The sequence below is a fragment of the Phoenix dactylifera genome, chromosome 9 (assembly GCF_051530095.1).
Source record: "Phoenix dactylifera cultivar Ajwa chromosome 9, Ajwa_hap1_PhDact_Kaust_v1.1, whole genome shotgun sequence".
Classification (NCBI taxonomy): Eukaryota; Viridiplantae; Streptophyta; class Magnoliopsida; order Arecales; family Arecaceae; genus Phoenix; species Phoenix dactylifera.
In genome coordinates, this window is record NC_143198.1 from 424,840 (window position 1) to 441,847 (window position 17,008).

Below are 17,008 nucleotides of genomic sequence, written 5' to 3' on the forward strand. Positions count from 1 at the left end.
GCATAATATAATATATGTAATGTAATGCATCTATTATTAGTTAATAATTATAATATAATATTTTGATATAAAGTATTCTGATTATTATTACATATTAACTGATTATTAGATAGTAAAATATTATTATAGTATATGAATGTGATATTATTATTTTAATATAATATTATATAGTGTTGCAACTAAGAACCGGCCTGTCCTAGGCATTGCAATGAGAGAGGCACGTCGATGCTGAAGAGCTCGGCTGTTGGTTGCTCCGGTCAGTATCGGAGAGGAAGTGCAGCATACGATCGCTACTGGGGTTCTTGTTGCATGGTTACACTTAGACCTGAAATAGCATAAACAAAGAAGTTCTCTAGCCAAAAAGTATCCGATGAAGAGCCCCCGATGCCTAAGCTAGAATAGTGCTCAAAAAACAGAGGTAGGTTCTCTCACAGTCTGTTAGGGCGTCTTATGCACTCACCTCTTAGGTTTCTCTCTTTTGTTAATTATAAGGATGGAGGAGCTTACTAGGGCAGTGAGCCGATTAGAAATGACTGGCCTGGATACGGCCTAGACATCAGACATGAATGTCTTGCATGTGGATGACGTCATGCCTGTCACATCGGTAGGATTTTGATGATCACTATGGCTCTCGGTTAGGATGGAGCCAACTGTGGAGAGCTCATGAGATGCCAATTCGGCCGCGCAATGATGGGCTCGCCAAGTGGCAGCTCTTGATCCACCATGTGATGGTATCATAGTGAACTCTGATTGGTAGGTCCTTCTGGTGAATTGTGACCGGCCTAGATGCACTTTCTAAAAAACCTTTTATCTTCTGTCAAAAACTCTTGTTAAGGAACAACATTAGGATAACTTGGCGAAGATACAGATTTGAAGAAGCGTTTACTCCGAGAAGAACAGATTTGGACTAAACTTGAAGGGACGAAGGGAACCTTCAGGTGGTCACAGAGCTGAGTGCATACCTGTGTGCTGAATGGACAACCAACAAATAAATGATCAACAGATTCATGGGCGCAAGGCAACAGCATGCAGCCCCGAACATTCCTTCCCGGTTATTTTTTGAAGGATCTTCCTTTTTTTTGTATTACGCTTATTTAGAAGAGCCAAGCACACAAGGCATTCTTCTTTTGATGGGGCTCTAATCCTCCAAATCAGCTTGGCCAGAGGCCATTTCACACCTCTAGAATTAAGGAAATTGTATAAGGAGGCTGAAGAGAATTCACCAGGTTTTTCTAGTTATCTTGATCAGACTTCAGAGCAAAATCATCCAAAAGAGACCGGAGGTTAGATTTCTCCTGCGTCACAACTGGGTAGTGGGAGGTGTTTCAGTGGGTCCATCTTCTAGACTATAGGAATGAAAAAAAGAAGCCATTGACCCTTGTTTATCTAGTTTTTTAACAAAAAAATGAAATAATATAAAATATCGTCCAGAATGGTAAAAGCATTGCTGGCTTCTTACGTTTCTACCCGGCTGTCGATCGATGCATTGAATGTGGAAGTTGTGCATCACATGGCGACATACGGATGTCTAATGGCTTGCCGGGGGAATCATGGAGGTTTTTTTTTTGCTTTTTTGATGATAAAATTGAAATGCTAGAAAAACATGAAAATTAAACATTTCCATCCAAAATTTTCAGTAAAATTCCCACTGATCTGCTGCTGCATCGACAAGCCTATAGAAGGACAAGATCCCATAAGCAAAAACTCTAGAAACAAACTAATTGAAGAAATCATGCAAGGCAAATCTAAAGAAAGAATGGATTTCAGAAGGAGAAAGGAAACGCTAATTTTTTCTCCAAAAAAAAAAAAAACTTGGTTTGTAGCCATAAAAAAACCTATACTTTGGCTGGTTACTTGCAATTCTCAAGAGAAGCAAAGAAAATGGAATGTGCAAAAGAATTTAACGGAAAACATGATCACCGATCAGTTTCATTGATAATTTTTCAACAATATTGTGACGACTAAAATACCATACAGTAACAAACATGGATATCTGGATACTCGGTTTTAGTTTAAACAAGAGAAGATCTTGTTGATTTGCTTTTCTCCAAGGCAATCTCGGAGCCATCTTCTAGGCCTTTGTATCTATACCAGCTGGCGAAAGCAATAAAAAAGATGAAGTTAAATACTCCAATGAAAGCAATCAAGAAGTAGAAATAGTCCAATCTTCCTTGGTTTAGGTCGCTGGCTAACCAATCATCCTTCCCATGGCGACCGGTTGTTCGATGAACTACTGTCACCATGAAGCCGCTCAAGTAATTAGCACATGCTAGCCCGCAGAAGAGCAGACCTCCGGCGAGGCTTCTCATGTTTTCAGGAAACTGCTTGTAGTAGAACTCAACCTGACCGATCATATTAAAAGCCTCAGCAAGACCCAGAAGCACGAGCTGGGGCACCAACCAGAAGCTGGACATGGATGATATCGCACCGCCGCTCGGTGCAATCCCCAGGGCCGGCCGGTGAAGGGCATAACTCCTCCTTCGCTCTTCGACCAGTCCGGCGACAATCATGGCGACTACCGAGAGAACAATTCCGATTCCCATCCTCTGGAGTAATGTGAAGCCACCTTCTCTGCCGGTGACTCTTCGAAGCCATGGGACTAGAATGCGATCATAAACAGGTATCCAAATTGTTAAGGCTAGCATGGCGAATACATTGAAAGAAGCAGCTGGGATTTCAAATTTGCTCTTCCCAAAGCGTCTATCGGCTTGAAGGCCTTGAAAGACCACGAAGGTTGTCTCTTGGACAACCGCAACATAGAAGATGATGCCTGTGGTCCATATGGGAATGATTCTCGCCAAACATTTTACCTGCTCGACCTGTTGGAGGCTGCATAGTCTCCATGGATTTGCAGCATGGCCATTCGGTTTGATTTCGTCCATGGGAGTTCTGATCGCAGCCTTGTCGAGACACCTGACACCATAAACCACACGAGACCCGATTAGGAAGCAACAAATAGGCCCATACATCTCCGGCGTGGCTTGGAACTGATTCAAACTCGACCAAGCTAGCTTCAAGGAGTTTCAAAGTCATATGCTTGTTAGTTTGTTTGTTTGCAAGCATTTTAGACTTGGTAGACCATACTCAATTGCTTGATTTTGTTTTCGGCAGTCCTCATCTTTAAGTTTAGGACTAATTAAATATTCTCTTTTTCACTTGCTGCGTGTCTGTGCATACGAAATTGAAATAAAAAGGAAGGTGTGATTATAATTACCTGAATTGATCGGTGTATGGGAGCTTGGAAACAAGAGAACTAAGATGGGGGGGATCGAAAAGAGACGTCTTCGGGTCATCAGGTCGCTTCAACCCTCGTTTTCTAAATGCCACGACCAAGACTTGGGCAATGCTGGTTAAGGGGCTCCCCTCGGGCTTCACTCTCACATAGAGCCTGGTCCCGAGGAAGAAGAGAGCGCAGGAGAAGAACATGAGGATGGTGGGGATGGCGAGACCCAGTGCCCAGCTCACGTTGCTTTGGACGTAGATGATGAAGGTGGAAGAGATCATCATGGCCGTTGTGAAAGTGAAGTAGTACCAATTGAAGAAGCTGTTGATGCCCCTCCTTCCGGAGACGGTACGGGGGTTGAATTGGTCTGCACCGAAGGCTAGATTGCACGGCCGAATGCCTCCAGCACCGATCACCAACAAACCAAAACTACAGAGGAGGACAGCAAGCTGCACTGACGAGGGGCCGGCGCATCCTTGGCCTCGGTCGTCGCACTTGGGAGGGTGCAGCTTGGAGATTGCAGCAGTGAGAGTGAGAACGAGCATGCCCTTCAATGAAGGAAACGATGATAGTTAGAAGATTTGGTCATACAATTTCATAAATATCTTTCTTAGTTCATACGTATGAGAGTGAGAATGAGCATGCCCTTCAATGAAGGAAACTATGATCGTTGGAGTTGGAAGATTTGGATGTCAAATGCGTCAGATATATACCTGGTTATGTGTGACCATTTAATATTCATATCAAGATAGGGTGGACAGCAAGCAACACTGGCAAAGGGATCGAGATTCAAATATAGTCGAGGGTCCAAGCTAAACAAGGCAAATAATAAATATAGTACTGCTCTTCGTCTGTGAGAAAAAAGAATAAAAGAAATAAAGTTGACAACAGCTAGTTTTATAGTGGGATTGACTCATGCTAGCGGCTCAGGTGCGGCTCAGCCACATCAGCCAGGCGTTCAAGCAACGCTTTAGGTGAAGCCAATCTCGCAAAAATTACGCTTCAAGCTCAAATCAAGCCATTTGAACTGCACTATTCTTTTGGCAATCCAAACGTACACATAAATTTAAGGGCTGGTAACAATCGAAGGCCACTTAGTTTATAATTAATCAGGGCATTAAATAATACAACTTAAGCTCAACTTGCTTTCTTCCAGGCATGCATACTGCGCGCACATACAGACGCAAGCAGACGAGAGCGCCCACGCAATGCTCCGAGCCTCATAGCTATCGTGGTGCGGATCCAATCTGATTCACAGAGAGAGAGAGAGAGAGAGCGAGCAATACCAACAGTGAAGAAACAGAAGCAGATCCCAAAGTGATGTAGCGGCCCAAATAAGTGTCCGAGAGGAAGGCACCGAGAACAGGGGTTAAGTTGGTAGTCCCAGTGAAAATATTGAGGGTGGTGGCCGCGGTGACACTCTTCAGGTGGAAGATGGTGGTGAGGTAGACCAACAGGTTCGCCGCCGTGCCGATGGTTCCCAACTTCTCGAATGTCTCGTTACCTGTCCATATTTCCCATCTCATATAAATCAACTGTTGAAGGAAAGTAAGTAGCTACCATCAGGAAATCAAAGCTAGCTAGTGTTCATGCATATATTTGATACCTATGACATACGGCATGGCTTTCCATCCCCTATACTTGGTTTCTGGCTCAGCTTCTGTGCCATTCTCTAGTTTCTCCATTTCTTGTGGCTTCTCTCCTGTCGTTGCCGTCATTTCTCTCCCCAACACTTTTCCTCACTTCGCTTCTCTTTCTGCCCCAGCTCTATTATTGCCTTGGTAGGAAGAGAGATGGTGAGGATCTGGTATTTAAAAAGAACCGGCCGGGGTAGGCGGTCAACACTCGCATCAGAGAGAAAATCATATAATTGAAAGTTTTGGAATGTATACCAAGAAAGAAATATTTTGATATGTTTAATTGAAGCTCTTATCGTTGCGTGCGAAGAAAATCTTTGTCGCTTTCCGTATCCGCATGTTAAAGGAAAAAAGCTGACTCTGGATCCTTGCTGTGCGGCTGGACAAAGTGCGACTGCTGCGAATGGCCAGAAACTGATGAGGACCAACACTCCACAAACTATTCAGGGACTTGAGTGCCGATTCTACCCACTAAAGTTACAACTTAGTGCTCGGAAGAGATCCGGTACGTAGCACTATCTTTCATTTTCATTCTAAGGACAATGCATGGTGTTACCATCAGAAGTTCCAAAACAAATTAAATATTTTATCCTAATTATTTTTCGAGGCCATGATAATCTGGTGGTGTGAATCATGCAGACCGGACTTCTGGCTTGGCAGAACTTGGCTATCAGTTTGCCGTATAATTTCCTCCACCCGATTAACAAGTATGAGATCTCTCTTGCTTCATCTATCCTACTCGCAACCTCTTCGAGGAAAGAAGTGGCGAAGGCGCCCACAAAGACGTGGATCACTGCTTTCTCTCGGTTCAGATTGAATCATTGAATGTGAGTGCAGAGGAGACGGGTCAAGCTCTCTTGCTCCCTCTCTTTTATTGTTATGAAGACAAAACAATAATAAAATGATGCCGACATCCCCTGCGATTATCAATTATTGGCTCTTCCACCATTGTCGTCCATACTCTCCATCTTTGGAAGCCTTCTGATTTTGATGTGATGTGTTGAGCTATTACATTTTTTTTTTTTTTGACTAGAATGAAGGTAAGGAGCTTAGACTTTATCAGCCACCAAATACTATTAAGAAAGTAGAGAGATGTGCATCAGAGTGGCAGAAGGCAGAAGAGTTGGTAAGAAGAATGCACGGAGTACGAAGAAAATCAGATATGAAGAAGAACGGGGGGAACAAGAAGCCTCTTGAAGGCAAACTGGGGAGGTAAATGCTGATCAAATTTTAGGGATCAGCAGCCGGGATGAGGGACTTCAATCAGCTCCAAAGCTTGTGGTCGGCTTCCTTAACCTTCTGTGGACGGAGTTGCTCCCAAACGTTGAAAAGTATGCAGAATCTTTGTGAGAACAGAAAAAACAGAGCGCTACGGTTGCAATATTCGTGCCAAAATAGCGCCATCAATAATTGATCCGGGAAGTGTGCGAGCCGCGTTGCACCAAAAAAAAAAAAAAAATGATCCCAGACTCTTGGAAGGTCTGATCAGATTTTCTTTCAGCTAGCTGGCTAGCCTTGAATTCCCCAATATGTGTCCAAATGCTTTGGAAAAAGGGAAACGGAGGAAGAAAAAAAAAAAAAAAAAAGAAGAAGAAGGCGCAAAGCTGATTGTACGACCACCACCAAGAGGACGTCCCAAGCTTGCCGACCATCCCTTCTGTCACGCTTCAAACCCAGCACCCAAGTCTGACACGCAATATAGCCACACACTTCTAGGGCATAGCTTAGAGAATATGCAAGTTCTAAAAATATAATACAACATCAACATTCGTAACCAACAATAATCTCAATCCAAACCAAATAATAAAGTTGGTCCAATTATAAAATTTGATCATCCAACTAGTATCATTTGTGCTCTATCTAAATGGGTTTCATTTTCAAAAGTAACAATTTTGAAAGAGCACAAATTGATCATCCAATTTTCTAAATGGGCCAATTATGCCAAGCCTTTCATGATGCACCCTGAAGAGAGGCATCTTGTGCCGGGCAAATGTTATCACCAGTATCTTCAAAGGCATTTGTTTCCGTGCTTCTGCTAAAAATAAAAAATGGTTATGACTCGCTCCTCACAGCCAGGAATACTCTCGCCAATCCTGATCTTGGCCTTAGTGTCGGACCTCAACTGCTTCCTATCTTCTTTCCAGGACACAAGTAACGGTAGACAGTATCTTCTGGCCCAGGTGTATAGGGATCTCTTTCACCAGGATTTCTTCGTTTGCTTCCTTCATTGTCCGCCAAATCCATCTGAGAGTGGGATCGTTTACCATAGTTGTTTCTCTGTCCAGCCATTCTGCTAAATGACTTGGCTTTTCATGACTTCTAAGAACAAATATAGCTATGTCAGAACAAATTATTTAATTACAAAAAAAAAATCTTTTACTCCATAAAAGAGTTCATTTAACATTTAACATTTAATATAGCTATGCAGAAACGATGTAAAACGTTTGGATTGCCAAAACAATTGAATTAGGTAGCAAAAACACAACAAATATGCGATAAACAGGCCATTTGTTCTGAAATATATATATTATGAAAAAGGAAAAACAGTGGGAGGAAGAAATAATTGGCCGGATGAAAGAAATTATGATATGGAATGTTGAGTCTAGAATACGCAATGAAGATACTAGAAAGCTTCTAGAGGCAAGGCATATATGAAAAATAAGCTCATTAGTTACAAAATTGATGAAAAACTGTGAAGAAAACATTTTGCTTAAATTTACGAAAAAGATCGCCAGACTAAAAATTTCAGAATAATGAAACAATTTCAACAATTCATGACAGCCATGAAAAGAATGAAATTTTGACATGATATTTATGTCCTCTTAGAGTATGTCATACGCTTTCATTTTAACAAGGGATGATATTGGCACTCCATCTGTAAATGTGACTGCAGACTTCCAACAACTACTGCAGCCACTAATCTGCAGCAATGCCGCTCTTTCAGATATTAGACTAATAATCTGGATGAAGGTTAGACTTGCGCAAAAGATACCATAGAGGAACTCAATAGCCGTACAGCATCATTTGTCTTAAGACTCTTCAAACGGTCAAAAGATGTCCTCATATACTGCATGCCAACATCTTTTTTTTTTTTTTGGTGAACCGGCTTCTCACTACATACGACGATGAGAGAGCCCAGAAATGCCAACATCTTTTAAGAAGTACTAAATCTTTGTTCGTTAAACACTAAATTGATAATCCACTCCCAATCCAATCATAACGAATAATTAATAATACCTCCAACATACCACTCTCTCCCTATCTAATTAATACAAAAGGGCAAATTCAACAGAAAACATCTGCATAGGCTGAACTAACTCACGCAATCAACAAAATTTTCAAAATAAAAGCCATCTCTAATAATGTTAGAGCAAAGAGATTTAATCACTGAAGCACAGCCCGTCTTTTGCCCTAAGCAGAAATCTACCGGCAGGTGAGAGGTACAATCTACTGGCAGCCACTCATTAAAACTGCAACCGGAGCAAAAGACGAGCGAAACTTTCCAAATAATCCACTTCGATGGGAAGCCTCGTGCCTCCAAAATTGTAAGAAGAAACTACCAGTTGACTTTATCAAAGATCTTTTCAAGTACTCGTTTGTGACCAAATCTATTACAATAAGCCCGCATTTTTCATGGGAAAATAAAAAAGTTCTTAATAATAGGATGGAGCCATCAATCAACAACAGAGGAAGGAATCTAGAGCGTCTATTGGCCGAAATCTTTTAAGATCACCTTGTAGAGGCTACTGGGGAGGCTTGTCGGTCCGAGTTCTCGAGCCGTGAGGAGACCGTCTTTCTTCAGAATAGAATGAGAGACAAGAAGGCATAATTAAATCTAGTGAGGTTCAACTGCACCTCAAATTTTTTTTTAAAAAAGAAAGTGATATACTAGGAATCATATAAGATACAAGAGAAAGAAGAAAAGATTTCCTTTTGTTTGTTTGCTCGAGTCCAAAGCAGTAGGAGCTCTGTTTTAATTGGAACGCAAAAGAAAAAAAAACTGAAAAATGTTAATCGAATCACAGTATTATCCATCAAAATTTGGTCCCATCTGCTGTTACATGTTTGGATGCCGTGAACTGATTTGCCTAGTGGTGGTTTTACTCATGAATGCCACTCAACTCATGTAGATTGCTGAGTGAAATGATGCAGCGGTCAGCGAGGACGCGCCTAGAATAACAAAGAATTTGAGTCGAATTTTAGAGCAACTTCTTGAGTTAGGAGTGATTCCTTTGATTTCTTGAAGGTTCCTTTTTGCTCCTCTTCAATTTGCAAGTTTCCTTCTAGTTCTGACTAAAGTAGGACACTTTTCCATCACTTCTGAACTTAAAAGAATGGTAGCTTCGGTAACACCTCAACTCCAGAAAGTTACACAGCTATTCACAAACTTCCCATTCCTGCGAACTACCAAACTTGCTAAATTGTTGCAGAGAAAGATCAAAGGAGCTCTATTGCTAGTGAAACGTATGACAGAATATGACTGCCACTCATAAAACAGGACCTTCCAGAGGAGTGAATCCAGGATGGCAGTTCACCAAAAAGATCCAGGTCTCCAATGGGATGCCACTAGCACCTAAATTTCAAAACTTGGCTGGTAATAGAGTGCACATAAACTATAGGATGAATGGAATCTAGTGGGGACTTCTAAGCACTGATATCTTGAAAGTTACTCCAGCTCTTAGCATAAACTAAGTAGAGTTTCCAACTTGATCTATGCGGAAATAGCTTTCATTTCCTCCTCATTTCTACATCATACTAAATGACATAGCCATGGACACCCCTGGTGGACTCTGAATGCCAATATTGTTGCTGCCACCAAGTCCATCTACACATGGTTAGAAAACAGACCCAGCTTATGGCAAGAGAAATTTAAACTGAGGTGTTAAGGTGGAAGCTTGCCTTGTTCAATTTTTTTGTTTTTGCAACTTATGGACCAAATATGGCTTCTTGATCCCATCTAAATGGCCAATTAGTGGACTTTACATACTAGTAGATTATGTCACTATCCAATGCTTATTATCTCAACAAGCCTAAACTATCCTAGAAGACGTCCTGGTGTTGATGGAATCCAATTAATTTGTCAAATTATGGAAATACGTGACATCGAAAGTCTTGCTCTCTCCTACAATCGACTATTAAGGTTTTTGGGCATATTGAAACATTTTGATAGAACAAAATATGTCTCTTAGTTGATACCTAATTGCGGTTTCTTGAAAAGATGGACGCAACTAAAATACTTGACTTTAGACCCTTTTGCAATCGGAGGTTTCCCTAGTTGCTAAAAATAAATCAAGGTCGAAACCACCACTCTGCTTTTGAGAAGATCAGAATTCTGCAATTGGGGAGAGGACGGTGGACCTAAATCCAGATCAACTATAAATTTGTTAAGATAGTAATAACGGGTGGTTAAACCTCCCATTTCATCAAAACAGAACCAATAGAGGATATGTTGTATGGAATTGGATTTTGATGGGGTAGCAAAAATAAAAGTCTGCCCCAAATTACAGCCATAGATTATTTCAAAATATTTACATTGAGAGAGTATAACTTGGCTGCACTTAAATAGATCTACACTCAGATCGGGTCAGATCTATATTAGATAAAGGGATTTCTACATGGATAATATGAGCTGTTGGAATAACGGACCAGTGCAACAATCCAGCGGCCCAAACATGTTGGTTATTTGCAGTTTCCCGGGAACGGGGATAGAGTGAGCTGGACTTGTTCGACTACTGGGCTAATTAAGCCCATTAAGCTCTCAACTTTTTTGTGCGCTCAGGTCCGCCTTGTATGCGATTGGCCCGATCGGGCATGTTAGACCAAAACTCTCGTTACACAACATCCGAGTTTTGGAACACCATGATAAGTTATCCGATATAATGGCTTGAGGTTTCCTTAGACGGACCAAAACTAGTAGGTTGGAAACGTATTGTTGTACTCTTCCGTTCCACTAATAACCCCTTTGGTCGGATTGGACGCGCGAGTGATCATTTTTCGAGAGCAAAACATTGAGAGCTCCTCCAAGAAGCATAGGAATAGGTCAGCGTGTTAAGCAAAGCTACTGCTAGCCTGGTGGTAAAGAGTGCTTGGACGCCATCCAAATTGTCCGAGTTCGAAACACACGGACATCGATTAAATTAAGGAACCACATGCCCCTCGTCCGGATGGCTCTATGTGGATATGCTTTCCTTGTATCAATACTGAGATGGCGCTAGGATGACGTACTCACACGTGGATGATCTAGTGGGATTTTCCACGAGCTGGGGAGGGCATGCGGAAACTTGCGACCCACATCGAACATTTTCTAGTGAAAGAGGGGCATAGTGGGGGCTGCTACGCGGGTGGGGTTCTGCCCCTCCCTCCCCTCCCCTCTTCTCTTATTATTTGCTAAAAAAAAAAAAAAAAAAAAGCAAAAAAAAGCTACTGCTAGCTGCATGGGAACAGTGCCATGTTCGGGTGAAAAAATCCCTCCTTTCTTGGCCGATATCTTCGTGGGGGGTTCCATGGGCGCAGCAGTGGTTTCGGATAACACGCACTCATCACCAAGCCAATCGAGCTGCGGGGTGTTGTACAGAGAAATCATTCTCTTTGTGATTATGAACCTGCATGATATAACTCTACCTATCAAAGAAGAAAAAAATATTTTGTGCTTGCAACGCAGCATGCATACCTTAATGAGAGGAAGCCTTTTATGATTGTTCTGAGATAGAAGAGGCAATCTAATCTGAAGCTATTAGCATAACGGTTACATATGGTGCAGGTTCAGGTTGTATCTTTCGCCCGGTCCAATTTAGCGCTAGACATGTTTCTTGCATCATATCAACTCCGACGCCCTACTTTTTTTTTTTTTTTTTGCTGAAAACGGGTATTTCATACAATACGTGTACGAATACATCCAAGAAAATCAAAATAAAGCAACTCGCGGAGCGCATGTGGCAGCTCCTCCTCCCCCGACCAAAGGGTGTAGCCTGAGTGATGGGCCGCATGGGCCGCCACCCAGTCTGCTGCCCCATTGGCTTCTCTAAATACATGGTGAGCCTGGAAGGCTCTCACATCTCTCATCATACTCTCTATGTCGCGGATCAAGGGGTGGTCTGTACCATCACCCGTCGACCCCCTCCGAATCCATCCAATAACCGTGGTGGAATCGCCCTCCAAAATAATCGACCTGGCCCGCAGGATCATCCTCGCATGGCGCACGCCCGCCCAAGCTGCGCGAAGCTCTGCCTCCGGAACCGATGTGTCGAACAGCTGACAGCCACCTGCTGCAACTACCCTGGAGTGCGGGCCTCGTATAATAAAACCAGCACCACCCCGCATACCGCCGTCCAACACCGACCCATCAAAATTAACCTTGAGGAAACTCGGGGGTGGGGGCTCCCAGGTGAAAAACACCATCTGGTGGGCTGCCGAAGCAGAGGGGGGGCCCCAGGTGTCCCGAGCTGTCAAAGGTCTATCTGAAGAGGTGGTGAGTACAAACTCAGAAGCCTGAACACGAGCAAGCTCCGCAACAAACCTCGGTGACACCCTGCGCTCACCGAGAGTACGAGCGTTTCTTGCCAGCCAAATCTGGTGCGCTGTGCAAGTCGCTCTAATGGCCTCCTGACACATCCACGAACTAGATAACCCCTGCCGCATCATATGAAGAAACTGTGGCCTGTCACTCCGGGCCTCCTGCGGGATCCCGGCCCACTGCCATGTCGATCTCGCCCATATACACTGAAAGAGCACATGGTCTACCGACTCCACGGCCCCACACGTCCCACACTCTGCAGGGATCCCCCAACCACGCCTGCTCAGCGCTGCTCTCGTCGGAAGGCAATCCCAGAACACCTTCCATAAGAAGAGGGCTAACCGCGGGTGGAGACCATGCCTCCAGATCCATGTACAATCCGGCCCCCTCTCCTGCTCTGACTGGAGGACACGGGAGAGGTCGCCTAGCCTGACTCTGGCCTGGCTCGATGTGCCCCATACTCTGACATCCCGCCCCCCACATCCTGGTAACGGGAGGGACCGGATCCTCGCTACCAGGTGTACCCCAAATAGCTGTCGAAGTCTAGCATCATCCCACTCTGCTCCACCTCCTGCCAAAAGGTCACTGACCCGTAGTCCCTCTACTGCCTCTACATCAACCATGGTCGGCCAACTCCTCAATGGCAAAGTGTCCACCCATGGCTCACTGGTCACATCAATGCTCCGCCCGTCGCCGATCAGCCACCTGGTGCTCGATAGTGCAATCGGTAGGTGCCTCCCAATCTCACGCCACATGAACGAGACTCGGCGGCCCCTCCCTACCCCCTCAAGGCCCCCTCGACCATATCGGGCTGCCATCACCTGACTCCAAAGGCTCTGTGGCTCAAGTAGGAACCGTACTGCATGCCGAGCGATGAGAGCCTCGCGCCTCTCCATTAGGGACTGCACCCCGAGACCACCCTCACTGATAGGGCGGCAGACGTGCTCCCAAGCCACCAAATGCACTCCATGGCCCCCACCGTGTGAGCCCCACAAGAAACTCCGAAGAAGACGCTCAATCCTCAACAGGGGCGTCTTTGGCATAACAGTGTTGGCCATGAGATACAAAGGTATGGATCCCAACACTGACCTAACCAAAGTCAATCTCCCCATCATAGATAGGGAGGATGCTCTCCATCCCTCAAGCCTGCTCTGTACCCGCTGCACCAGGCCCGAGCACTCTGCCACTCGCGGCCGCCGGCCACTGATGGGAACTCCCAGATAAGTCAGCGTCCCCTCCTGCTCAGATATCTGCAGTATCCCCCGGATCTCCTGACGAACTCTGGCCTCCACACTAGGACTGAAAGTAATAGCTGACTTCCGGAAGTTTACTCTCTGGCCAGACGCCATGCAATAGTCCGTCACCACCCTGCGAAGAACCCGTGCCTCAGCCACTCGTGCCCTGGTCAAAAGAAGGCAATCATCAGCAAAAAATAAGTGGGAAAGGGGTCGGGCACCCGGTGCCGGACTATACGGCACCAGCTCCCGGCTAGCACAAACTCTCTGCAAAGCTCGTGACAAAATGTCAGCACAAATGATAAACAAATATGGGGATAAAGGGCATCCCTGCCGTAGCCCCAATGTGGACTCGAAGAATAGTGAGGGCGTGCCGTTGACCAAGAGAGAGAACTGTGGTCCCCGTACACACCCCATGACCCATCCAATCCACTGTCTGTGAAAACCGTATGCCTCCAGCGCCTGCTCAAGAAAACTCCACCTGACCCTATCATAGGCCCTCTCCATGTCCAGCTTGATGGCCATCAAGCAGCGCCGCTTCGATGCTCTCTGAAGGTCCCACATCATCTCCTGAGCCAACAAAACATTGTGTGAGATATTTCTACCTGCTACAAACGCCCCCTGCTCCTGGCTGATGATGCCTGGCAGAAGGGGCTTCATCCTGTCCACCATTATTCTTGCCACAACCTTATATAAAGTCGTACACAAGCTAATGGGCCTAAAATGACTGGGCTCAACCGCATCCGGACGCTTCGGTATAAGCGTAACGAAAGTGGCCTTCCAGTCCTTAGGCATAGCAGCCCGGAAGAAGAAACACTGAATAGCCTCCACCACACCTCGGCGGATAATGCTCCAGTACTGTCGAAAGAAAAAAGGTGGGAAACCATCGGGCCCTGGGGCTTTGTCTGCTGCCAACGCCCAAACTGCCTCCTGCACCTCCTGTGCCAACACCGGTCGGATCAGGGATGCCCTCTCGACGTCACCAATACCCGTCTCCACCCTCAAGGGGTGGTAACCATCACTGGCCTCCTCATCCTCCGTCCATCTGGCACGGAAAAAGTCAAATAAGGTCTGTCGGACCGCCTGCTCGCCCTCCACCTGGCGACCCGACTCATCTCGTAAAGAATGAATCATGCTCCGTTGCCTCCGAATAATCATTGACCGATGGAAGAAGCTGGTGTTGCGATCGCCTTCACTCACCCACTGCACACGGGATTTCTGACGCCAGAAAATCTCATGCTGCCGTAGTAGGGAGTGGTGAGTCGCTAACAATCCCCGGAGGTTGGACATATCGTCCTCCGGGAGCACACCCCTCAGGTCCTCTTTCCTCTGCAGCTCCGCAATCGAGGACTCTACCCCCTCCACACGCCGAAATATGTCGCCCACGACCACACGATTCCAACGGCGGAGACGCCTCCTAGTCAACTCTAGTCGGCGCGACACCTGCTGCATGGCGTCGCCACGCACCGGAGTACGCCACGCATCACGAACTACGTCCCACGACTGGGGGTACGATAGCCAAACCTTCTCAAAGCGGAAGGGGCTGTGGTGGGTATGCGCCGATGAAGTGGATAGAAGCAAGGGGCAGTGGTCTGAAGCAATCCGGGGCAGATGCCTGACCCGAGAGGTAGGGAAACGGAGGACCCAATCAGGGGATGCCAAGGCCCTATCTAAACGCTCCCAGACTCTAGCGCTACCTGACTGGTTATTGCACCAGATAAACTTTTGTCCAGAAAAACCTAGGTCTACCAGGCCGTTCCGCAGTATAAAATCGCGAAACTCCCTCCTATCCAACCTATCTGTAAAGGCGGCACCCCCCCGCTTCTCATCCTCACCCTGAATACAATTAAAGTCACCAACCATCACCATCGGGACACCCTGGGTGGCAAGGTTGGTGGTCTCCTGCCAGAGGACTCTCCGAGCCCTGTAATCCGTACTCGCGTACACACCACACAGTACCCACGGGGCCGCTCCCGGTTCTGATACTATCATGACTACTTGTTGGGGGCAATTGTGGAAGACATCAACTGTCATCACTCCTCGCCTCCAGAGGACCAAAATGCCTCCCGACAGCCCCCGAGAGTCAACTGCATAGGTCTCCCAATCCCTTTCCAAACGTCGCCTCAAACGTTCAAGTCCCTCGCCGGATAATCGAGTTTCGCATAGGAAACAGATCTCCGGGCAGTGGACCTGTACTAATCGCTTAAAGGATGACATGAAAGACGGCTTGGCCGCCCCCCTACAATTCCAAGCTAGAATCATCATGGGTCACAGTCCACATAGTCGGCCTCTGACCCGTCCTCCCCTAGGGTCGCAGGGACGGCCACAGGCTCGACACCCTGGCAGCCCCCCTCCTCCTCCCCCCCGTGCGCAGAGAGAGCAACACTCATGACTGCTGCCCTAACACGCTGCACAACGGTGGGTATGTCCGTACCCCCTCCCAGCGGTAGCGGCTCGGCCTCCGCGGAAGGGGCGGATCGGCCCCCCGCCTCGTGTCCGCCTGAGGCCACATCCGCTGGCTGACCCAGGTCCGAAGGCAGAGGCCCAAACCGGAAGACTGGTGTCATCATGCCGCCAGCCTGCTGGTCTGGCGCAATCTGGGCCCCCACCCCCATATCAGACTGAGAGCGATCGCCCAACAGAATCTGGGCCTCCGAGCCCGCCCCGAGGAGCACCCGCGGATCACCGGTGCCCTGGGCGTGTGGGCCCTGGACCCATGGGCCGTCCTCAGCCCGCTCAGCCAGGGCTACCTGGCCCATCAGGTCCCGGGCCCGCTCCCCCAACGCTGGGGAAGCCCGCAGGCCCGGGGCTGACCGGGCACGCGTCGCGCCCCGTGCTGCGGGCGCGCCTCTGGCCGCACCCACCGGCCCGCGACCCCGGCGCCCCGTCCCCTGGGCCCGGGCGCGTTGGGCCGGCACCAGATCAGCCCGTTGGCCCATTGCGTGATGCGCATGGGCCGGCGGGCCCATCATTCCCGGGCCCCGTTGCAGACCCTGGGCCGCTATCGGCCTGGGCCTCTTCTGTGACTGGGCCCGGGCCGCAGCTGATCCACCAATCCCCGGATCAGCCCGCGGCAGGGCGAGCTCAAAACCCAGCCCCGAGTCAAGACTCAGAGCCGAGTCTGCTGGCTCGAGCAAGTCGTCGTCCCCGAGCCAGTCGGCCGGGTCGCTCTGAGGGAAAGCGGGAGGAGGAGCCAACAGTAGCCCGTCCCCCTCCGCCGCCGGTGGCGACCGTCGGCGCGCCACCTTGGCTGGCTTTTGCCAGCCCTCCGTGTCCGCCGGGGACACAGGAGCAGTCGGCGCAGTCGGCTGGTTCGCCGGAGATGGTGGCGGTCTCGAGGATGACCCAGCCCCAGGGTCGGGTCCGGTCATCACCCCCGGCCGCGGCAGCAGATCCCCCC

General features: G+C 47.3%; 2 protein-coding genes across 2 annotated transcripts; both read right to left on the reverse strand.

Annotated features, from left to right (window-relative positions):
* Window positions 1-1,899: 1,899 nt before the first annotated feature.
* On the reverse strand, window positions 1,900-5,109 carry LOC103712045 (protein NRT1/ PTR FAMILY 2.11-like). The gene is made up of 4 exons (XM_008798421.6): window positions 4,830-5,109; window positions 4,510-4,727; window positions 3,215-3,771; window positions 1,900-2,913 (listed from the first exon to the last, which is right to left on the reverse strand). The coding sequence occupies exons 1-4, from the start codon at window positions 4,939-4,941 to the stop codon at window positions 2,013-2,015; spliced, it is 1,788 nt and encodes a 595-aa protein (XP_008796643.4). The 5' UTR covers window positions 4,942-5,109; the 3' UTR covers window positions 1,900-2,012.
* Window positions 5,110-6,978: 1,869 nt separating this feature from the next.
* Window positions 6,979-15,873, reverse strand: LOC149752766 (uncharacterized). Its single transcript, XM_089925353.1, has 2 exons — window positions 12,341-15,873; window positions 6,979-7,150 (listed from the first exon to the last, which is right to left on the reverse strand). The coding sequence occupies exons 1-2, from the start codon at window positions 15,871-15,873 to the stop codon at window positions 6,979-6,981; spliced, it is 3,705 nt and encodes a 1,234-aa protein (XP_089781479.1).
* Between the last annotated feature and the right edge of the window lie 1,135 nt (window positions 15,874-17,008).

What these genes read in the sequence shown, in the direction of transcription:
- LOC149752766 (XM_089925353.1), bottom strand. Translation starts at nt 15,873, where the DNA reads ATGATGATTCTAGCTTGGAATTGTAGGGGGGCGGCCAAGCCGTCTTTC. An exon ending in GCTCGTGTTCAGGCTTCTGA is followed by an intron (nt 7,151 to 12,340) that starts GTTTGTACTCAC and finishes GTCATTTAGCAG; the next exon opens with AATGGCTGGACAGAGAAACA.
- LOC103712045 (XM_008798421.6), bottom strand. Translation starts at nt 4,941, where the DNA reads ATGACGGCAACGACAGGAGAGAAGCCACAAGAAATGGAGAAACTAGAG. An exon ending in AGCCATGCCGTATGTCATAG is followed by an intron (nt 4,728 to 4,829) that starts GTATCAAATATA and finishes AAATATGGACAG; the next exon opens with GTAACGAGACATTCGAGAAG. An exon ending in CCATACACCGATCAATTCAG is followed by an intron (nt 2,914 to 3,214) that starts GTAATTATAATC and finishes TTATGGTGTCAG; the next exon opens with GTGTCTCGACAAGGCTGCGA.